The 23,758-nt window shown below is 44.9% G+C and overlaps 1 protein-coding gene and 1 long non-coding RNA gene across 5 annotated transcripts in view; one reads left to right on the forward strand and one right to left on the reverse strand.

The window, feature by feature from the left end:
• Nucleotides 1–801: 801 nt before the first annotated feature.
• Nucleotides 802–22,502, forward strand: btbd9 (BTB (POZ) domain containing 9). 4 transcript variants are annotated; one of them, XR_012591375.1, is made up of 13 exons: nucleotides 802–930; nucleotides 2,648–2,856; nucleotides 4,717–5,080; nucleotides 5,239–5,506; nucleotides 6,537–6,756; nucleotides 7,467–7,586; nucleotides 9,249–9,358; nucleotides 9,572–9,761; nucleotides 12,511–12,618; nucleotides 17,253–17,331; nucleotides 17,922–18,115; nucleotides 18,341–19,389; nucleotides 19,530–22,502. XR_012591375.1 is itself a non-coding variant. In XM_074615304.1 (12 exons), exons 2-12 carry the CDS (start codon nucleotides 2,672–2,674, stop codon nucleotides 18,372–18,374), a joined length of 1,872 nt encoding a protein of 623 aa, XP_074471405.1. In that variant the 5' UTR covers nucleotides 802–930; nucleotides 2,648–2,671; the 3' UTR covers nucleotides 18,375–19,679. The 4 variants fall into 4 exon arrangements, 3 of the variants coding, with proteins under 3 accessions (XP_074471405.1, XP_074471404.1, XP_074471407.1); XM_074615304.1 differs by having other exon boundaries at nucleotides 18,341–19,679; XM_074615303.1 differs by having other exon boundaries at nucleotides 17,922–19,679.
• The window catches only part of LOC141755958 (uncharacterized), a 169,766-nt gene continuing 165,051 nt past the window's right edge, over nucleotides 19,044–23,758 (reverse strand). Inside the window, exon 2 of the long non-coding RNA XR_012591382.1 lies at nucleotides 19,044–19,275. This is a non-coding gene — a long non-coding RNA (uncharacterized LOC141755958). The remainder of the gene's footprint in view (nucleotides 19,276–23,758) is intronic.

Genomic DNA, 23,758 nt, shown 5'->3' on the forward strand with positions numbered 1-23,758 from the left:
TGAACACACTTCATACACCGGATGCAACTCAGCCAGGCTACTTACCAGGTAGGGGGTCTGGAGGTCTGGAGGTCTGGAGGTCTGGGGATCTGGGGGTCTGGAGGTCTGGAGGTCTGGAGCTGGGGACCCAGGGTCTATGCTATAGGCTAGAATAAATATCATTAATGAAACAGTATTTAAATGTTTTCTGAATTCCTTTTGATTTACAGAATATGGTTTTTACATTGCAAACTATGTCAGAAGAATTAAAAGTTCAGATGAAGGCTGTGATATAATTATAAATAATAAATATTATAATATATAAATAATAAATCCTTATTATAGCAAGTTTAGTTTTTAAGTGAGTGAGGGTACTCTATTGTCAGGGGGTTTCTGTAGAACTCATTTAACATTATATAATTGATCTATTTTCTTAAACTCCTGTATGTGCTGCCTCTCTGCTGCTGCAGACTCAGTCCACCAAACAAATGGAATTATATCTGTCAACAACTTCTTCCTCACAAAACAGAAAAGCAATGAAAACAATGAATGTATGAAATATCATTAATGTTTTTAAGTGAAGTTATTGTCGTTCTCCCGCGTGGTCTTTTTTATTATTTATTATTTATTAATTTATAATGTGTTGTTTTATTAGATGTTTGTTTAGTTTCATTCCTGTTGTCCTCTCTGTGTGTCACAGCTCTGTGTTTATGTTTCCACTATGCTTCTTCTGTATGTCAATGCTTTAATGTGTTCTGTTGTTACCATGGATACCGACGTTTTGAAATAATAATAATAAAACAACAACTCCAGTCCTCCAGCAAACACCAACGAAGAAGAAGAGAACCGGAAGTGCTCGTGGTGTGACCCGGAGCGGTTCCTCTGTTCCTCTGGAGCCGGACTGTTCTGTTAGAACCTCTGGATCCAGACAGGAGACCCGAGAGCTGCTCGGTGAGTTAATACCGCTGAATGACCCGCAGACTGTAGAACCAGAACCAGACCCAGAACCAGAACCAGACCCGAGCAGACCCGGAGCAGCGGAGAGCTACAGCTAGCTCCACTAGCACAACAAGCTACACAAGCTAACGGCGGCTAACGGCGGCTAGTTCAGCTAGTTCAGCTAGCCGGCTGTAAACAACAACATTACGAACTGAGATCAGCTACTGATCACTAACTATTGATCACTAACTACTGATCACTAACTGATCACTAACTATTGATCACTAACTACTGATCAGCTACTGATCACTAACTATTGATCACTAACTACTGATCAGCTACTGATCACTAACTATTGATCACTAACTACTGATCAGCTACTGATCACTAACTACTGATCACTAACTGATCACTAACTACTGATCACTAACTGATCACTAACTACTGATCAGCTACTGATCACTAACTATTGATCACTAACTACTGATCAACTACTGATCACAGCTATTGATCACTAACTGTGATCAGTGGCTGATCAGTAGTTAGTGATCACTAACTGTGATCAATAGTTATAGTTTATCTAACCTGCTCACTGTGTTGATTCACTGATATATGATCACAGAAATATATCGTATACTGTATATGTTCTTAATGTGCCCTTGTACAAAGTATTTCCTTTAATCTGCTGTGTTAGATGTGTCTCTACTGTGTCTCTACTGTGTCTCTACTGTGTCTCTACTGTGTCTCTACTGTGTCTCTACTGTGTCTCTACTGTGTTTCTACTGTGTCTCTACTGTGTCTCTACTGTGTTTCTACTGTGTCTCTACTGTGTTTCTACTGTGTCTCTACTGTGTCTCTACTGTGACTCTACTGTGTCTCTACTGTGTCTCTACTGTGTTTCTACTGTGACTCTACTGTGTCTCTACTGTGTCTCTACTGTGTCTCTACTGTGTCTCTACTGTGTTTCTACTGTGTCTCTACTGTGACTCTACTGTGTCTCTACTGTGTTTCTACTGTGTCTCTACTGTGTCTCTACTGTGACTCTACTGTGTCTCTACTGTGTTTCTACTGTGTCTCTACTGTGACTCTACTGTGTTTCTACTGTGTCTCTACTGTGACTCTACTGTGTCTCTACTGTGTTTCTACTGTGTCTCTACTGTGACTCTACTGTGTCTCTACTGTGTCTCTACTGTGTCTCTACTGTGTTTCTACTGTGTCTCTACTGTGTCTCTACTGTGACTCTACTGTGTCTCTACTGTGTTTCTACTGTGACTCTACTGTGTCTCTACTGTGTCTCTACTGTGACTCTACTGTGTCTCTACTGTGACTCTACTGTGTTTCTACTGTGACTCTACTGTGTCTCTACTGTGACTCTACTGTGTCTCTACTGTGTCTCTACTGTGTCTCTACTGTGACTCTACTGTGTCTCTACTGTGACTCTACTGTGTCTCTACTGTGTCTCTGGTGTCTCTACTGTGTCTCTGAGTCTGACTCGTCTCTGCTGTGTTAGATGTGTCTCTACTGTGTCTCTGAGTCTGACTCATCTCTCCTGTGTTAGATGTGTCTCTACTGTGTCTCTGGTGTCTCTGAGTCTGACTCGTCTCTGCTGTGTTAGATGTGTCTCTACTGTGTCTCTGAGTCTGACTCATCTCTCCTGTGTTAGATGTGTCTCTACTGTGTCTCTGGTGTCTCTGGTGTCTCTGAGTCTGACTCGTCTCTCCTGTGTTAGATGTGACTCTAGCAGCCGTCCATCATGAGTAACAGCCACCCTCTGCGTCCCCTGGCCTCCGTGTCGGAGATCGACCACATCCACCTGCTGTCGGAGCAGCTGGGAGCCCTGGTGCTCGGCGAGGAGTACAGCGATGTTACCTTCATCGTGGAGGAGAAGCGGTTCCCGGCGCACCGGGTCATCCTGGCAGCTCGCTGTCACTACTTCAGGTTAGTGTCTAAATGTGTAAAACCCGATGGTTCCTCTGCTGTTCCTGTCACTTACACATGTCAACCCTACACATGCTTTACCTCACTCAGAGGTCAGCAACATGCAGCTCTTCAGCTCTTCAGCTCTTCAGCTCTTCAGCTCTTCAGTTCTTCAGATCCTCAGATCCTCTCTAGTGGCTCTCTGTGGATTATAAACATGCAAATGAAGAACTGTTCTTTGTTTACATTTTCATTTTTATTGATCATTGTTGTAGGTCTATGGTACGACGGTACGACAGAGTATTAGGAACACATTGAGGAAAAAAATATATCTGAGATTACGAGAATAAAGTCATTATATTATAAAGTAGTAATTTAACGTGTTATTTTCTTTTTTCTCATTAAGTTATGACTTTATTCTAGTAATGTTATACATTTATTCTCGTAATATTCTGACTTTATTGTGTAAATCTCAGATGTGTTTTCCCTCAATGTGGCCCTAATACTCCGTAGTACATTGTCTCTTTGGCCCTCACTGCATTAGACTGATATACTTTATACTTAGACTATAAACTGTTACCTTCATCACAATGATCACATGTTTTGCGGCTCCAGACAGAATTAATTTTTTTTAGATAGTAAAGGTTGCCGAGCCCTGGCTTAACTCATCATCTGACAAATCCAAATATTCAAACAAGAGCCGAAACAATCAGTTGATTCATAGTTTGATTTTGACAATCGATTGATTATTTAGGTCATTTTTAAGCACAAATGCCATGAAGAAAATGTAGAAGAAGGTTCGCACACTGTAGCTCCATTAAAGTGATATTTATTGGCACATCTTAGTCAGTGACGTTTCGAGCACATGCTCTTCTACAGGCTTCGGCTGCGGTCGACAAGTCAAATAATGACGTCCTAATGTCTTTTCTTAACCACTTCTCCTTGACCTCGATGGAAAACGTCATGAGGTGAAAGAGGATTCAGAAGGACTCAGGAAAAGACAACCGTGGTGTTCAGAGAATTAACTCAAGATCACCATATCACTTAACAGTATGCATTTACAAATGGTAGAAAATGTCATATAAGAAAGACCACGATATCTCTCACAGTACGGTTTGGGATGTGTGGAACAACTTTACATTGTTTTAAGCAGAAATGCCAGACATGTCCTTGTTCAACCTCCTCAGTTGTGAATTGTCTTCATCTTGTGTGACAGTAAACTGACTTTGGACTGAGAAATGTTTATGATTCCATTAGGGTTGAGACAGTCAAAAGCTTAAAGGATAACCTTTGTTGTTTGATATTGTGCGTCTCGCTCAGAGAAGTCTCGCTCTGAAACCTGGCGTCACATCCACATTGTGTAAATCATCTAAATATTCAGCCATGACATAGTAAATCTGTGAGATAACACTTAGCTACGCTTTCTGTCCTCCAACTCAACATACTCTGACAACGCCGGTGTCCTGTGTCACTCCTCTCTTCACTCTCACTCACGCTTCCACTGCTGTCTCTTCTGGCAACAAGTCACATGACACAATGACAAACAGAAAGCGAAAGGTCAGAAAAAGGTCTTGATAATAACAATGTGAGCCTGTCAGTGGCAGAAACAAGAACTGTTAGGTGACGTAAACTGACGGTTCCAGGTTGACCCAAATGATCCCATCACAGCTGGTTTAGCGGCTGGCGGATGCAGCGTTCTCCATCAATACAGGACCAGTTTCAGAAAGTGTTGTCCCCATTACTCCCTTAGACACAACAACATGAGAAAGTAGGTTGAGAAATGCAGAAGTGATCCTTTAACACTGCGGAGAAAGTTAGTGAGAAAACGTATGGCTACTGAAAAATCAAATATCTCCTCTTTGCTTCTTGTGGCTCCTTCAGGGCCCTGCTGTACGGTGGGATGAAAGAGTCCCAGCCCCAGGCGGAGGTGTGTTTAGAGGAGACGCGGGCCGAAGCCTTCTCCATGCTGCTACACTACCTGTACACGGGCCGGGCCAGCCTCAGCTCCGCCAGGGAGGAGGTGCTGCTGGACTTCCTGGGCCTGGCTCACCGCTACGGCCTCCAGCCGCTGGAGGACTCCACCTCCGAGTTCCTCCGCACCATCCTGCACACCAACAACGTCTGCCTGGTGTTTGACGTGGCCAGTCTGTACTCTCTGAGCGCGCTCAGTGCAGCCTGCTGTGCCTACATGGACAGACACGGGCCTGAGGTGTTGAGTTCTGACGGCTTCCTCCTGCTCTCCAAGGTAAGAGCTGTAATCACTATCACATCTGGTTCATTCTTACATCAGGGGAGCCTTCGTTTCTCTATACATGATGGGGAAACATGGTTTGAAATATTAGAATGATCTCATCAGTAGATATCTCAAACAATGGTTTTGACTTTGAGTTTTTGTGTTTGCAGACCGCTCTGCTGACTGTGGTCAGGCGGGACTCGTTTGCCGCCAGTGAGAAGGAGATCTTCCAGGCTTTGAGTCGTTGGTGCCGGCAGCACGAGGAGGGGGCCGATACACTGGAAGTGATGGCAGCGGTGCGCCTGCCTCTCATGACTCTGACGGAGATGCTGAATGTGGTGCGACCGTCCGGCCTGCTGAGCCCCGACGACCTGCTGGACGCCATCAAGGCCCGCTCTGAGAGCCGCAACATGGACCTCAACTACCGCGGCATGCTCAGTCAGTGCTCTCACTCCTCCACCTTCTTACTGCTATTACCATTATGGATCACATCAAACATTATATATACAGTAGTTGGGTTTTTCATATAGATATAAAACATATTTGTGTTTCCAGACGATGGCCCCTGATCTGTTTTCTAAAATATCAAATCCAGAATTTCTAAAAAATAAAGCCGGAAGGCAAAGCTCTCGATCTCCTGGTCAGTCATAAATAGATCATACAAGCAGAGTGTTTTTGGTGGCGTTTGGAGCAGCCAAACCGTTTACCGCTGTGCGAGAGAGCGCGGGCCGGAGCGAGCCTGATGTCGTTGACCGCAAGACTAGAAATATGGCGAGCGACTGAACGTACACTCTTCACTCCTTCACAGAGTTGCAGCTACGCCTGCAAAACAGCTCTGGACTAAATCTGCAACCAAATTAGTTTGAAAGAAAATGCAGTAACATGTTTGAATTGCATAAATACAGTATATACACATAGCATCACAAATCAACTAATATTAAGCTTGTCTGAACAGTTATGAGTGATGCAGTGATGGAGTTATCAGAACAGTCAACAGACATCTTACCAAGAAACCGTACGTCCATCGTCGTCTCCATGGATACGGTGAATAAACACGGTTGCACAGACGCTGTGAAAATGATTTCACTTTTTTCAACTCATTCTTTGTTCTTATTTATAAAAGAGACTAAAACTATGGGGGCAATATAATATAATATGATCTATTCAATATGTTAAGAGAGACAATCCGAGTATAGGTAGCGCCGGTATGTTTACTTCCTCTTTGGGCGGAGATGTTCGACAGTGGAACGTCTTCCAACTGTCTGCGTAGGCGTCTGGTCTGAACGGCCTCGATGGGTAAAAGTGTTCCACCGAGGGCTGGCTCACAATCCTAAACATAGAGTCCTGAAAAATCTAGCGAGAAGTCTGGAAGCGTTTGTAATGGTGAAATGTAAGATGTGTAGGAGCCCGGATGTTTCCCGTGTATTTCATGTGTTCATTTGAACATTTCTTGGTTCTTGGGTTTCAGTCCCGGAGGAGAACATCGCCACCATGAAGTACGGAGCTCAGGTGATGAAAGGGGAGCTGAAGTCGGCGCTGCTGGACGGAGACACCCAGAACTACGACCTGGACCACGGCTTCTCCAGACATCCCATCGAGGAGGACGGCCGGGCCGGGATCCAGGTCAAACTGGGCCAGTCGTCCATCATCAACCACGTCCGCCTGCTGCTGTGGGACAGAGACAGTCGGTAAGACGGGCTAGTCTCACCCTGCTAGAACTAAACAGAGGGAAGTTACAGACCAGTATTACCAGTTGTATCATTCACTATTTACTACTGAATACTGGAGCTCAAACTCGAGTTCACTTTCATCTTTAAAAGAGTTGACTGACTGAACTGATGTCCAGTTAGCGAGGCGGTGAGAGGACTCATCTGAAGGTTGTCTTGTGTGTTTATTTGTTTGTAATGGTAATGGAACAGGATACCGCATCGGACATATTCAACATGGACAAATGATTTAAATGAAATTATGTTTCAGTAAATACATGTTCTGTATTTACTGATCTGATGGTAAATACTGAACACGTTTAATATTTAGGATTTGAAATGGGTGCGGTCAGGATGGACTTCTGAGCCGATCGGGGATGTAAACATCTGGAAAGATCATCTTTAGAACCATCAAACAATCTTTGCTTTGCTAATGATTATCTGGAGGAATCAGGACCAGAGTCAGCTGGAGTCTGGTCCTGATTCTGGTACTGATTCTGGTCCTGATTCCGGTGGAGTGTGGACCTGAGATTAGACAGATTAACTGTTAGAACTGTCTTGTGTCTCAGAGGTGTTCTTATGTATTGGTGGTTTATGGTTTTTGCTTTTTAATGAAGCTCGTTATACTGACTTTCTATCATGACAAACTGAGTGTATGGAATGATTTCAGACGTCCCTCTTGATTATCTCAGGTCCTACTCCTACTACATCGAGGTATCGATGGACGAGCTGGACTGGGTGCGTGTCGTGGACCATTCAAAGTACCTCTGCCGCTCTTGGCAGGACCTTTTCTTCACACCGCGAGTTTGCAGGTAAGCTAAACTAAAGCCACTCGGTTCCCGGTTCAGTTCTTATCTCTCGGCCCCCGAACTGTCGTGGAAACAAGTTGACTGTCATGCATGTTGACCGTGCTCATAAATAAGAAACACATGCACTCGACCTCTTTTGGTGCTCTGCCATCTCGCCAGGCTGGAGATGTCGGCGGCACGACGAGTCCAAACAAATCACTGTATTTTTTGCCAAGCACGAAGAGCTCGTCTGTGCCATAACTTGCCATAACCTGGTGTACGTACTGTAGTGATTACAGTGAGTTTTGAGGTTGTTGATTTAGATTATATTCTCCGTGTCTACAGACCACACTAGCGTTTGCCTGGCAGAGGACAGGGACACATATTTACAGACATTTCAGTTCAGTATTCTGGAGTTCAGATAGCCTTGTTTTCACCTTGTTACACACATGGAGGTGAAGGTGGAGACGCTCCAGATTTAAGATACTGTGATGTGGGCAGCCTGGTCTGAGATAACGAGGTGTAAACATCCAAACGGATGTCAGGAGATATGACTCAAGCTCGCCCTGAAGAACGCAATCATTTATGAATTGAACCATCATACTAACACAACCAGCCACCCAACCAACCAACCACCCACCCACCCAACCAACCAACCAACCAACCAACCAACCAACCAACCAACCAACCAACCACCCACCCAACCCCCCAACTAACCAACCAACCAACCAACCAACCACCCACCCAACCCCCCAACTAACCAACCAACCAACCAACCAACCAACCAACCACCCACCCAACCCCCCAACTAACCAACCAACCAACCAACCAACCAACCAACCAACCAACCAACCAACCACCCAACCACCCAACCCAACCAACCAACCAACCAACCAACCAACCAACCAACCAACCAACCAACCAACCAACCACCCAACCACCCAACCAACCAACCAACCAACCAATATTCCAGCTCCAAGAAGCAGAGATAATATAAACAAAGGAATGAAATCAGACAGAATCATGCAGGTTCATCAGAAACTCCTTCAGCTCAGATTCCAGCAGAGCCTCCGGCAGCGACCTGCAGTCAGAGCTCCGGCGGGAGGTGGAGAGCTCGGCGCCCGGCAGCAGCGGCTCCTGCTCCGGCGAGGAGCAGAGCTTCGCCTCGCTGGGGAGCCAACACCGACACCATGCTGCTGGAGGACCAGGCCGTACTACTGGGCCCGCTGGAGGGAAGGGAGGCACAGGAGAACCAGAACCAGGACTGAGTGGGGCAGACCGTCAGACCCTGCTGCAGTAAAATGAGAGCTTTTCTAAAGGGACTCTGGTGCTCAGAGAAACTACTGCTTTTATCCGTAGGGAGCGTCAAACTCAACACAAAATGAAAGTTCCCCGTAGTAACTGTGATTATATACAGTATAATGATACCAATGTAATGTGACTAACATAGTAATGTTACCTTTGAACAGACGCAGCATATACTGTAAGGTAGTACATGGTAGTAACAGTTGGCCGAGGTTCTGCCGGGTTCCAAGCTGGCACAACTCACCCTAAAACTATATAAATATATATATATGTCATCAGTCGGCGGTTTATTCGGTGCACCTACAGTAGGTAAAGCTGATACAGTCTCAGTCTTTCAGTAAGTGGTTCTTCTTCCTTCATGATGTTCTCTCTGTGTTTCAGGTACGTTCGCATTGTGGGAACACACAACACCGTCAACAAGGTCTTCCACCTCGTGGCTTTTGAGTGCATGTTCACCCACCGCTCATTCACCCTGGAGAACGGCCTTCTGGGTAAGTTACAGACACCGAAACAGAAACTGTGTCTTCACTCCATACTGTATTTAATCTGGATTTTGATGTAATCTGCTTTATCAGATTCAAACATTCAGTTTAGGACATCCGTCTCCTGTTTCCTGTTTGCTTTACTCTGACGTCTGTTTAACCCTTTCAGTCAGCTACATCAGCTCTTTCATGCAAATAATGCCTGCACCCTGATGTCCGCAGTGCCCGGTGAGAACGTGGCGACCATCGCAGCGTGTGCCAGCGTCATCGAGGGCGTGAGCCGTAGCAGAAATGCCTTGCTCAACGGCGACACGCGCAACTACGACTGGGACTCGGGCTACACCTGCCATCAGCTGGGCTCCGGAGCCATCGTCATCCAGCTGGCTCAGCCCTACTCCATCGGATCCCTGAGGTACGTCACCGACTCTGAGAGGGATAGAAACTGAGCTGTGAAGTTATTATAAGACTTTGAATTATGACTATTTCATAATTGTGTTGCTTCAGGTTTACTGACGGCTGTTTGACATCGTTATCCGTCTGGTGTCATTTCAAAGATCTGTTGTTGTGAAGGGTCATTTACATCTTCAGTCTGCATTAACCATCTAGTATTCAGTGATCATGAACACGGCTTTAACACCGTTACAGGATGTCTTTAAGTGACTAATGGAGACAACAGTTTTTGTAAAGTGGTCCAGTATGGAGGGAGAACGCTGCAGCCGCTAAACCAGCTGTAACGGAATGATTCAGGTCAACGTGGTACCGTCTCTTTACGTCCACTAACAGTTCTTGTTGTTGACAGATTGTCAGATTCATATTATCAGAGTCTGACAACATTATAGAAAGAACTCTACAGAGAAATCAAACATCTTTCTGACCTTCCTGATCCTCTCTGTTGATATTGTGCGTCTCGCTCTGAGAAGTCTCGCTCTGAAACCTGGCGTCACATCCACATCGTTTAAATCATCTAAATATTCATCCATGACATATTAAATCTGTGAGATAACACTTAGCTACGCTTTCTGTCCTCCAACTCAACAAACTGACAACACCGGTGTCCCGTGTCACTCCTCTCTCCACTCTCACTCACATTTACACCGTTGTCTCTTCTGGCAACAAGTCACATGACACAATGACCAACTCTGTCCCCACTGTCACTTTACCTTTATTTACCTTTATGTACTTTACATACTGTTTTACACACGGTTACAACTCTGTGTATATATACAGTATATATAAGTACATATTTACTACTTCTGTTACGCCCCAGTCTAGGGGGGAGGAAGCGCAACATGAATGCAAGATGAAACGGAGAATGAATTGTGCACACAATAATTAAACAATCTATGTACAAATAGAAAAACACAGGAAGCTCAGGGTGAGTCGACAGCCAATATTACAAACTTACATTAATATTATATATTTACTTATGCTTATTTATTTGAACTGCATTATTCTATGCCTTAGATGATCATTTTGCTCTTACATTTAATCACTTGGGTTATTCCCCTTTTTAATATAAACTTCTTTAATGAGCATGTTGGAGGAACCTGAGACCAAACACTTTCACTGACAATGACAAATAAAGAACCTTGAACCCAACGGAGAGAGAGAGAAAGTCAAATCATGACTTTACATCTGGTTTAACGGCTGGTTTAACGGCTGGTTTAGCGGCTGGTTTAACGGCTGGTTTAGCGGCTGGTTTAACGGCTGGTTTAGCGGCTGGTTTAACGGCTGGTTTAGCGGCTGGTTTAACGGCTGGTTTAGCGGCTGGTTTAGCGGCTGGTTTAACGGCTGGTTTAACGGCTGGTTTAGCGGCTGGTTTAACGGCTGGTTTAGCGGCTGGTTTAGCGGCTGGTTTAACGGCTGGTTTAGCGGCTGGTTTAGCGGCTGGTTTAACATCTGGTTTAACGGCTGGTTTAGCGGCTGGTTTAGCGGCTGGTTTAGCGGCTGGTTTAGCGGCTGGTTTAGCGGCTGGTTTAACGGCTGGTTTAGCGGCTGGTTTAGCGGCTGGTTTAACATCTGGTTTAACGGCTGGTTTAACGGCTGGTTTAACGGCTGGTTTAACGGCTGGTTTAACATCTGGTTTAACGGCTGGTTTAACGGCTGGTTTAACGGCTGGTTTAACATCTGGTTTAACGGCTGGTTTAACGGCTGGTTTAACATCTGGTTTAACGGCTGGTTTAACGGCTGGTTTAACATCTGGTTTAACGGCTGGTTTAACGGCTGGTTTAACGGCTGGTTTAACGGCTGGTTTAACATCTGGTTTAACGGCTGGTTTAACATCTGGTTTAACGGCTGGTTTAACGGCTGGTTTAACATCTGGTTTAACGGCTGGTTTAACGGCTGGTTTAACGGCTGGTTTAACGGCTGGTTTAACGGCTGGTTTAACGGCTGGTTTAACGGCTGGTTTAACATCTGGTTTAACGGCTGGTTTAACATCTGGTTTAACGGCTGGTTTAACGGCTGGTTTAACATCTGGTTTAACGGCTGGTTTAACGGCTGGTTTAACATCTGGTTTAACGGCTGGTTTAACGGCTGGTTTAACATCTGGTTTAACGGCTGGTTTAACGGCTGGTTTAACGGCTGGTTTAACGGCTGGTTTAACATCTGGTTTAACGGCTGGTTTAACGGCTGGTTTAGCGGCTGGTTTAACGGCTGGTTTAGCGGCTGGTTTAGCGGCTGGTTTAACGGCTGGTTTAGCGGCTGGTTTAACGGCTGGTTTAGCGGCTGGTTTAACGGCTGGTTTAACGGCTGGTTTAGCGGCTGGTTTAACGGCTGGTTTAGCGGCTGGTTTAACGGCTGGTTTAACGGCTGGTTTAGCGGCTGGTTTAACGGCTGGTTTAACGGCTGGTTTAACGGCTGGTTTAACGGCTGATTTAACGGCTGGTTTAACGGCTGGTTTAGCGGCTGGTTTAACGGCTGGTTTAGCGGCTGGTTTAGCGGCTGGTTTAGCGGCTGGTTTAACGGCTGGTTTAACGGCTGGCGGCTGGCGGCTGCAGCGTTCTCCCTCCACACTGGACCAGTTTCAGAAGCTGTTGTCTCCATTAGTCACTTAGACACGGATGGATAAGAGGATCCATGTTGAGAAATACCAAAGTTCCCCTTTAAGTTGAAGACAGGTGAATGTTGTTCATTGATGCTTCACTTCCTGTTCCTGTCAGGCTGCTGCTGTGGGACTGTGACGAGCGCTCCTACAGTTACTACGTTGAAGTCTCCTCCAACCAGCAGCAGTGGACGAAGGTGGTCGACCGCACCCGGGTGGCGTGTCGGTGAGGCTCCCGCTTCCTCTTCTGTCACCTCCTTTACCGCTTAGCGTTTAACGTATTATACAAAGCCTGGCTCTAAATTCATGTTTCACTTTGTCGACATCATTTATTAGAGTCAAAGGTTTGTACAGATTTCTCTTTAGAAAATACAACAGACATAAAACAATCTATTTTCCATCATGTTTTATTAATAACATGTTGTATAAGTATGATAACTAATAGATGAAACCTCCCCAGTTCATTACTCACATGAAGACAAGTCATCTTATAATACAAGTTCTCTGAAATATTATGTTTAAATATGCAAATGAGGCATAATCTGATAATAACTTTAGGGGATTTTACCAGAAATCTACCGACACAGATTAGTGAACTAAACGTCTGAATGTGTGTTTGAGATGTTTTCTTCCCTCTAGTCTGAGAGACGATCTGTTTCATCTCCTGTATTATCCTGCTAGTGTCTCCGTCAGTGAATCATTATAATAACAGACTGAAACGCTGTAAACTGAGATATGATCCAGTTATCCATCATTCTGTTCCCTCTCTCTTCATCATTCTGTTCCCTCTCTCTTCATCATTCTGTTCCCTCTCTCTCCATCATTCTGTTCCCTCTCTCTCCATCATTCTGTTCCCTCTCTCTCCATCATTCTGTTCCCTCTCTCTTCATCATTCTGTTCCCTCTCTCTCCATCATTCTGTTCCCTCTCTCTTCATCATTCTGTTCCCTCTCTCTCCATCATTCTGTTCCCTCTCTCTTCATCATTCTGTTCCCTCTCTCTCCATCATTCTGTTCCCTCTCTCTTCATCATTCTGTTCCCTCTCTCTCCATCATTCTGTTCCCTCTCTCTTCATCATTCTGTTCCCTCTCTCTCTCCATCATTCTGTTCCCTCTCTCCTCATCATTCTGTTCCCTCTCTCTTCATCATTCTGTTCCCTCTCTCTCCATCATTCTGTTCCCTCTCTCTTCATCATTCTGTTCCCTCTCTCTCCATCATTCTGTTCCCTCTCTCTTCATCATTCTGTTCCCTCTCTCTCTCCATCATTCTGTTCCCTCTCTCTTCATCATTCTGTTCCCTCTCTCTTCATCATTCTGTTCCCTCTCTCTCTCCATCATTCTGTTCCCTCTCTCCTCATCATTCTGTTCCCTCTCTCTCCATCATTCTGTTCCCTCTCTCTTCATCATTCTGTTCCCTCTCTCTTCATCATTCTGTTCCCTCTCTCTCCATCATTCTGTTCCCTCTCTCTCCATCATTCTGTTCCCTCTCTCTTCATCATTCTGTTCCCTCTCTCCTCATCATTCTGTTCCCTCTCTCTCCATCATTCTGTTCCCTCTCTCTCCATCATTCTGTTCCCTCTCTCTTCATCATTCTGTTCCCTCTCTCTCCATCATTCTGTTCCCTCTCTCTTCATCATTCTGTTCCCTCTCTCCTCATCATTCTGTTCCCTCTCTCTTCATCATTCTGTTCCCTCTCTCCTCATCATTCTGTTCCCTCTCTCTCCATCATTCTGTTCCCTCTCTCTTCATCATTCTGTTCCCTCTCTCTCCATCATTCTGTTCCCTCTCTCTTCATCATTCTGTTCCCTCTCTCCTCATCATTCTGTTCCCTCTCTCCTCATCATTCTGTTCCCTCTCTCTCCATCATTCTGTTCCCTCTCTCTCCATCATTCTGTTCCCTCTCTCTTCATCATTCTGTTCCCTCTCTCTCCATCATTCTGTTCCCTCTCTCTTCATCATTCTGTTCCCTCTCTCCTCATCATTCTGTTCCCTCTCTCTCCATCATTCTGTTCCCTCTCTCTCCATCATTCTGTTCCCTCTCTCTCCATCATTCTGTTCCCTCTCTCTTCATCATTCTGTTCCCTCTCTCCTCATCATTCTGTTCCCTCTCTCTCCATCATTCTGTTCCCTCTCTCTCCATCATTCTGTTCCCTCTCTCTTCATCATTCTGTTCCCTCTCTCTCCATCATTCTGTTCCCTCTCTCTTCATCATTCTGTTCCCTCTCTCTTCATCATTCTGTTCCCTCTCTCTCCATCATTCTGTTCCCTCTCTCCTCATCATTCTGTTCCCTCTCTCTCCATCATTCTGTTCCCTCTCTCTTCATCATTCTGTTCCCTCTCTCCTCATCATTCTGTTCCCTCTCTCTCCATCATTCTGTTCCCTCTCTCTTCATCATTCTGTTCCCTCTCTCTTCATCATTCTGTTCCCTCTCTCTTCATCATTCTGTTCCCTCTCTCTCCATCATTCTGTTCCCTCTCTCTTCATCATTCTGTTCCCTCTCTCTTCATCATTCTGTTCCCTCTCTCTTCATCATTCTGTTCCCTCTCTCTTCATCATTCTGTTCCCTCTCTCCTCATCATTCTGTTCCCTCTCTCTCCATCATTCTGTTCCCTCTCTCTTCATCATTCTGTTCCCTCTCTCTTCATCATTCTGTTCCCTCTCTCTTCATCATTCTGTTCCCTCTCTCTCCATCATTCTGTTCCCTCTCTCTTCATCATTCTGTTCCCTCTCTCTTCATCATTCTGTTCCCTCTCTCTCCATCATTCTGTTCCCTCTCTCTTCATCATTCTGTTCCCTCTCTCTTCATCATTCTGTTCCCTCTCTCTCCATCATTCTGTTCCCTCTCTCTTCATCATTCTGTTCCCTCTCTCTTCATCATTCTGTTCCCTCTCTCTTCATCATTCTGTTCCCTCTCTCTCCATCATTCTGTTCCCTCTCTCTTCATCATTCTGTTCCCTCTCTCCTCATCATTCTGTTCCCTCTCTCTCTTCATCATTCTGTTCCCTCTCTCTTCATCATTCTGTTCCCTCTCTCTTCATCATTCTGTTCCCTCTCTCCTCATCATTCTGTTCCCTCTCTCTCCATCATTCTGTTCCCTCTCTCTTCATCATTCTGTTCCCTCTCTCTTCATCATTCTGTTCCCTCTCTCTTCATCATTCTGTTCCCTCTCTCTTCATCATTCTGTTCCCTCTCTCCTCATCATTCTGTTCCCTCTCTCTCCATCATTCTGTTCCCTCTCTCTCCATCATTCTGTTCCCTCTCTCCTCATCATTCTGTTCCCTCTCTCTTCATCATTCTGTTCCCTCTCTCCTCATCATTCTGTTCCCTCTCTCTTCATCATTCTGTTCCCTCTCTCTTCATCATTCTGTTCCCTCTCTCCTCATCATTCTGTTCCCTCTCTCTCCATCATTCTGTTCCCTCTCTCTTCATCATTCTGTTCCCTCTCTCTTCATCATTCTGTTCCCTCTCTCTTCATCATTCTGTTCCCTCTCTCTCCATCATTCTGTTCCCTCTCTCTTCATCATTCTGTTCCCTCTCTCTTCATCATTCTGTTCCCTCTCTCTCCATCATTCTGTTCCCTCTCTCTCTTCATCATTCTGTTCCCTCTCTCTTCATCATTCTGTTCCCTCTCTCTTCATCATTCTGTTCCCTCTCTCTTCATCATTCTGTTCCCTCTCTCTCCATCATTCTGTTCCCTCTCTCTTCATCATTCTGTTCCCTCTCTCTTCATCATTCTGTTCCCTCTCTCTCCATCATTCTGTTCCCTCTCTCTTCATCATTCTGTTCCCTCTCTCTTCATCATTCTGTTCCCTCTCTCTTCATCATTCTGTTCCCTCTCTCTTCATCATTCTGTTCCCTCTCTCTCCATCATTCTGTTCCCTCTCTCTCCATCATTCTGTTCCCTCTCTCTCTCCATCATTCTGTTCCCTCTCTCCTCATCATTCTGTTCCCTCTCTCTTCATCATTCTGTTCCCTCTCTCTCCATCATTCTGTTCCCTCTCTCTTCATCATTCTGTTCCCTCTCTCTCCATCATTCTGTTCCCTCTCTCTCCATCATTCTGTTCCCTCTCTCTCTTCATCATTCTGTTCCCTCTCTCTTCATCATTCTGTTCCCTCTCTCTTCATCATTCTGTTCCCTCTCTCTTCATCATTCTGTTCCCTCTCTCTTCATCATTCTGTTCCCTCTCTCTCCATCATTCTGTTCCCTCTCTCTTCATCATTCTGTTCCCTCTCTCCTCATCATTCTGTTCCCTCTCTCTCCATCATTCTGTTCCCTCTCTCTTCATCATTCTGTTCCCTCTCTCTTCATCATTCTGTTCCCTCTCTCTTCATCATTCTGTTCCCTCTCTCTCCATCATTCTGTTCCCTCTCTCTTCATCATTCTGTTCCCTCTCTCTTCATCATTCTGTTCCCTCTCTCTTCATCATTCTGTTCCCTCTCTCTTCATCATTCTGTTCCCTCTCTCTTCATCATTCTGTTCCCTCTCTCTTCATCATTCTGTTCCCTCTCTCTTCATCATTCTGTTCCCTCTCTCTTCATCATTCTGTTCCCTCTCTCTCCATCATTCTGTTCCCTCTCTCTCCATCATTCTGTTCCCTCTCTCTTCATCATTCTGTTCCCTCTCTCTTCATCATTCTGTTCCCTCTCTCTTCATCATTCTGTTCCCTCTCTCTTCATCATTCTGTTCCCTCTCTCTCCATCATTCTGTTCCCTCTCTCTTCATCATTCTGTTCCCTCTCTCTTCATCATTCTGTTCCCTCTCTCTCCATCATTCTGTTCCCTCTCTCTTCATCATTCTGTTCCCTCTCTCTCCATCATTCTGTTCCCTCTCTCTTCATCATTCTGTTCCCTCTCTCTTCAGGTCATGGCAGACGTTGAAGTTTGATAAGCAGCCGGCTTCCTTCATCCGTATCGTCGGGACTCACAACACTGCTAATGAGGTGAGGACACAGCTTCAGGCTTCAGGCTACAGGCTTCAGGCTTCAGGCTACAGGCTTCAGGCTTCAGGCTTCAGGCTACAGGCTACAGGCTTCAGGCTTCAGGCTTCAGGCTACAGGCTACAGGCTTCAGGCTTCAGGCTTCAGGCTTCAGGCTTCAGGCTACAGGCTTCAGGCTTCAGGCTACAGGCTTCAGGCTTCAGGCTACAGGCTTCAGGCTTCAGGCTTCAGGCTTCAGGCTTCAGGCTACAGGCTTCAGGCTTCAGGCTTCAGGCTTCAGGCTTCAGGCTTTAGGCTTCGGGCCTCAGGCTTCAGGCCTCAGGCTTCAGGCTTTAGGCTCCAGGCCTTGGGCCTCAGGCCTGAGGCCTGGTATATATATATATATGTACATATGCATACACATGTACATATATATATATATATACATATTATATGAACACATGAATAAACAATAGCTAGATATAAGATGAGTGGATATGACCCTGGTCCTCTGTGTCTGTCTGACTGTCTGTCTGACTGTCTGTCTGTCTGTCTGACGGTCTGACGGTCTGACGGTCTGTTTGTCTGACTGTCTGACTGTGACGTGTCTTCAGGTGTTTCACTGTGTCCACTTCGAGTGTCCCGCCCAGCTGGACACGGAGGTCAACGAAGGCAGCCCGGGCCCGGACCCCCCCGACGGCGGCTCCACCTCCCCGCAGCCGCGACCCCAACGACCTTCACGCACACACAGCCTGCAGCCCTCCCAGCCCTACCAGCCCTCCCAGCCCTCCTCCCCCCCCTCATCATCGTCGTCTTCCTCCCAGCCCCCCCATCCCCATCTTTAAGAGGAGGCGTCCAGAGGAACAGAGACCCTCAGAAGGACATTTTGCACAGCCGTCATCTCCCAGAATGCACTGCTACAGCGCTGCTAGAAGGGCGATCGTCTCATTGTGTCATTACCCATCAGCCATCAGTGCAACATTAGAGACGGGTCTGTCTGTAGCAGCAGCAGCAGCAGCGTTCAGGCCTCCAGTCTTCCCGCTTCTGAAGCAGAAGGTTCAGTCTAACATCCAGCGGCTCATACAGGGTGTGAGGCTGAGACGCTGAGACGGGGGGCGGGGGGGGGTAATATTTCCACCAGAGATTTTATCCTTAAACAAGCTATTTTTTTAAGAAACCGTCTTAAAGGACACTTTTCATACTTCATACCATCGAGGAGGAACAGGCAAACGTATTTTTCAAAAGTTTGGAATCAAATTCTTCAAAGGTTTTGCCAAAGCTGATGCATTCTGGGGCTTTTGTATGCAATTTTGCACTTAATCCAGTTATGAATCTGCATATTAAGAAACCGCCGGTGAGTATTTGTTGACAGGTTCTGATCTGAAGACTAAACTAGAGGTCTGGACCAGGGAGCCGGATTCAGGGTCAGGGAGGTCACTCCAGGGTTAACCCTTTAGGGTCTTCGGTCCTACGAAGGTGGATCACTTCTTATCGGGGTAGATCGCCATGGTTACCATGGTAACTGATGCTGACCTGCTCCGGAGCAGGTTATGTTCTAGATAAGAGATCAACTCGTATAAAAGCACCTCCTGCTGACCAATCAGAGCTGAGTGAGCAGATCGTATGACACACATATGAAGAAGTTCCCTCATAATCAGACTGAAAACACACAAGATGCAGGAAGGACAGCTGGCTGGATGCTGGGGCTGTTTACCGCTTTGAATTCTGTTTTTATATTTATTTTTTTACTTGATCTCCAGTCTGTTTCACACCGCCGGAGACAGAGAGAAGGTTGAAATGAACACGCCACAACGTTATCAAAGGGTGTAATGAGATGTAGTCTATTCATCCATCACACTCTGAAAGCTGTTTATAACATCACTGCCCCATCTGGACCAAGTTATCTGACTTTTCAGGCAATTAAAGGGACTCTATGTAAGAATCATAATGTGTTGTTAACAGCTTCACCTGTGTCCGTTAAGTCAACTAAAGTCAGCGTCCTGTTGCTGGCGCTTGTGCTCGCTCTACATAGACATGAAGGAGCATCACTCAACACAGTGAGGAGACACACGTCAGCTAAAAGCACAATATCACTCTATATTTCAGCTGCTTGGCAGTAATGTTAGCTGACCAGACCAAGGTCTCTCCATGAATCAATGCTGATCCTAGTGTTGGCTTTTCCCGCCTCAGCCTCCCGACCGCGGCCGGAGGGAACGGGGGAGACGATAACGTTTCTCTCTGCGGAGCCCCGTCACTTCACAAGACACGGGAAACCTCTGTTGGTCTGGAGGAGCTGCAGCAGTTATTTCTGCACAAACGTCCACTGAACATTCACTAGATATTCTCAGAGCTAAACTAACTCTTCTGCAGTGTGGAGTGAGCAGCATGCACGTGAGAGGTGGAGAGAGAGAGAGAGAAGGAGCGCGGTGTGTGAGTGAAGGCAGGCAGAGGAGCAGAGGAGCACAGACTCCGGTCCTGGAGACCAAAGCTACGGTCTCCTCCGCGTCCTCCGACCGCGGCCAACACTGTTTAACAGCTTCACTAGATACAACCAAGAGGTTTTGGTGCTTCACTGGAGTTTGTGTTGGAGTCTGAGTCTGAACAGCGAAGACACACGAGAGACCATGAGACACCGACCAGCAATGATTTATACCTGGAACAAGTTACTAACAGAACTTTAAGTTAATAAATCTGATAATTTAATCATTCAGCAGTGTTTCTTTCACCAGCTGTCCTTCCTGCATTAACAGCTTCAGCTGTTCCTATCAGTCTGATTACGTGTTTCACTTCTTCATATGTCTGATATTATAGTTTGTAAATGTGGCGCTCTGCTGACAGCAGACTTGTCCATGTCTGTGATTGGTCAGATGCTGTAAGCCCCGCCCCCTTTATGTGAACGCGCTCACAGCCAGACTGAGAAACTGGGTTGAGTTAACGAGTTGATAACCAACATCATAGGACCGCTTAGCGCAGGGGTCAGAGGTCAGGGGTCAGGGGTCAGCAACCTTTACTATCAAAGAGCCATTTTTAGGCTTGGGGCCGCAAAACATGTGATCATTGTGATGAAGGTAACTCAGTTTATAGTCTAAGTATATAGAATATCAGTCTAATGCAGTGAGGACCAAAGAGACAATGTACTACGGAGTATTAGGGCCACATTGAGGGAAAACACATCTGAGATTTACACAATAAAGTCAGAACTTTATGAGAATAAAAGAAAATAACACATAAAATTACTACTTTATAATATTATGACTTTATTCTCTAAATCTCAGATGTATTATTTCTCCTCAATGTGGTCCTAATACTCCGTCGTACCGTCGTACCATAGACCTACAACATGATCAATAAAGATGAAACTGTAAACAACAGTTCTTCATTTGCATGTTTAAACTCCACAGAGAGGCTCTGGAGAGGAGCTGAAGAGCTGCAGGTTGCTGACCTCTGGCTTAGCGTGATGGTGGTTGTTAGGGTTAGTTAAACCAGATAACCAGGAGGTACCATGATGACCTCTCGTCCTAGTTCAGTAGTTCAGGCCTCTGGGTTGAGTTAAGTGTCTTAATTTCGTATTTGAAGCGCTTGAATAGTTGAGCACAAACAATTTAGGGAAATGAATTATTAGGTTGTGAACATTTTTGGGGCTGAGGGGCTCGGACCAAATTGTGAATGCACTAGAGCTGCGAGGAAGAAAGTTTCTATATAGCGTAGATCCACGAGCAGCTGCTGCCGGCACTTTACTTTACTCCCGTACACATGAATACATGAATACATGAATAAAAGGTCGCAGCTCGGGTCTCCTCCTGACTGAAGTCCAGTACTGGAGCGCTGATCTGGAAACTCTGTTTGTAATGTCAGATTCATTTAAATCTTTGGACCTGTCAGCTTTCTGTTGTGGGTTTGTTGTTTTAGTTCAGTGCTGTGGTTTCCTGTTTGTTCCAGATGTTGCACTTTTGAGTTCTCTTTAAAAACTCCTTTTTTATGTTCAATAAGCTGACAGTGAACTACCCTGGTGAGCCTCTGTAGTCATCCCCATCGACGTCTTAGAAGAGCACCCATAGTAGATGAAGTCTTCCTTAATACCAGAGAGTTACGTAGGGCTCTGCCCCCCCATCGACCTTTATGTATGTGTCTAGTAGGGATGCACCGGTACCACTTTATTCAGACCGAGTACAAGTACTTCCATCTGGGTACTCTCCGATACCGAGTACCGATACGAGTACTTCTCTGAGCCTAAAGACCCTCGTTAACAGCCAGCTGGAGGGTGTGAGCGACACACGGCAGGCTGGGGAGTCCCGCATACGAGGCGGTGCGCCGCCACCGGCTCTAGGTCGGCTTGGAAAGGCTCGGGGTGAAGGTGGACAAAGGGCTCGCTGCGTCCTCTCTCCCCGCCGGGGACGGCCCGGTGCGACTGTCAACCGGGGCGGACTGTCCTCAGTGCGCCCCGACCGCGTCATGCCGCCAGATCAGGTCTCAACCCACCTAAAAGGCGCGAGGGGTCTGCGGCGATCTCAGCAACCCACCCGACTCGTCTTGAAACACGGACCAAGGAGTGTAACACAAGCGCGGGTCAGAAGGTGCAAGCAAAACCCCGTGGTGCAATGAAAGTGAGGGCCGGTGCGCGCCGGCTGAGGTGGGATCCCGGCCCTGCGGAGTCGGGCGCACCGCCGTAAAGTGGTATCGGAGCCGTTTTGCGAGTACGAGTACATGAGCACAGTATCGGACCCGGGACCCGATACCCGATACCCGATACTGGTATCGGTATCGGTGCATCCCTAACCTTTATGTATGTGTATAGTTTTATTTGATATATATTAGTTTTCACTCTTGACGTGTGATTGCATTTCACTGCCTCTTGTTCAAAACATGCCTGTCAAAAATGTGATTATGGAAATAACTGACATAGTTTATTAATGTTCATATAGCTGTGAGGGGGGGGGGTCGCCTGAATCGCTGCTGTTAAACACAGCGGAGGTCTTTGAAACGAGCAATACACAGTGATATCTCTATCTCCTGTCTGGTGTTAACAGCCCAGCGGTGGTGATCGATCCGTCAACGTGTTCTTCATCATCGTCATCGTCGTCGTGCTCTCGGCACCGATGCCCCGGCAGCTCTTTATAAATGTTCATGTGTAACGCTGCCTCAGGAGCCGTTTTACTGTCATGACACATTTAAAAACATCACCTTTTGAAGCTCAAGATGTATTTCTGTCTTTTTTGTTCCGGACTGTCAGAAGATGAACGGTGTAGAAGCTCAGAGGGGATGAGAGCAAACCTTTCTATATTCTATATATTCTATATATTCTATATTCTATATATTCTATATATTCTATATTCTATATATTCTTTACCTGTTACACTGAGGAGCATCATACGGACACACACTCACACTTTCATTAAGTTTTCTGGTTTTCATCTCAGATATAATCTCACTGATCATTAGCAGAACTGTTGCCCCAGACCAGAGGTCAGCGACCTTTACTAAACATGTGATCATTGTGATGAAGGTAACACAGTTTATAGTCTAAGTATATAGTATATAAGTCTAATGCAGTAGGGCCAAAGAGACAATGTACTACGGAGTATTAGGGCCACACTGAGGGAAAAAACAACTGAGATTTACACAATAAAGTCAGAATATTACGAGAAAAAAAGTCATAATATTACTAGAATAAAGTCATAATATTACAGGAATAAAGTCATAATATTACTAGAATAAAGTCATAATATTACAGGAATAAAGTCATAATATTACAGGAATAAAGTCATAATATTACAGGAATAAAGTCATAATATTACTAGAATAAAGTCATAATATTACAGGAATAAAGTCATAATATTACAGGAATAAAGTCATAATATTACAGGAATAAAGTCAGAATATTACTAGAATAAAGTCATAATATTACAGGAATAAAGTCATAATATTACTAGAATAAAGTCAGAATATTCTATTACTAGAATAAAGTCATAATATTACTAGAATAAAGTCATAATATTACTAGAATAAAGTCATAATATTACTAGAATAAAGTCATAATATTACAGGAATAAAGTCAGAATATTACTAGAATAAAGTCAGAATATTACTAGAATAAAGTCATAATATTACAGGAATAAAGTCATAATATTACTAGAATAAAGTCAGAATATTCTATTACTAGAATAAAGTCATAATATTACTAGAATAAAGTCATAATATTACAGCAAATAAAGTCATAATATTACTAGAATAAAGTCATAATATTACTAGAATAAAGTCATAATATTACAGGAATAAAGTCATAATATTACTAGAATAAAGTCATAATATTACAGGAATAAAGTCATAATATTACTAGATAAAGTCAGAATATTACTAGAATAAAGTCAGAATATTCTATTACTAGAATAAAGTCATAATATTACTAGAATAAAGTCATAATATTACAGCAAATAAAGTCATAATATTACTA

The sequence above is a fragment of the Sebastes fasciatus genome, chromosome 18 (assembly GCF_043250625.1).
Source record: "Sebastes fasciatus isolate fSebFas1 chromosome 18, fSebFas1.pri, whole genome shotgun sequence".
Lineage (NCBI taxonomy): Eukaryota > Metazoa > Chordata > Actinopteri > Perciformes > Sebastidae > Sebastes > Sebastes fasciatus.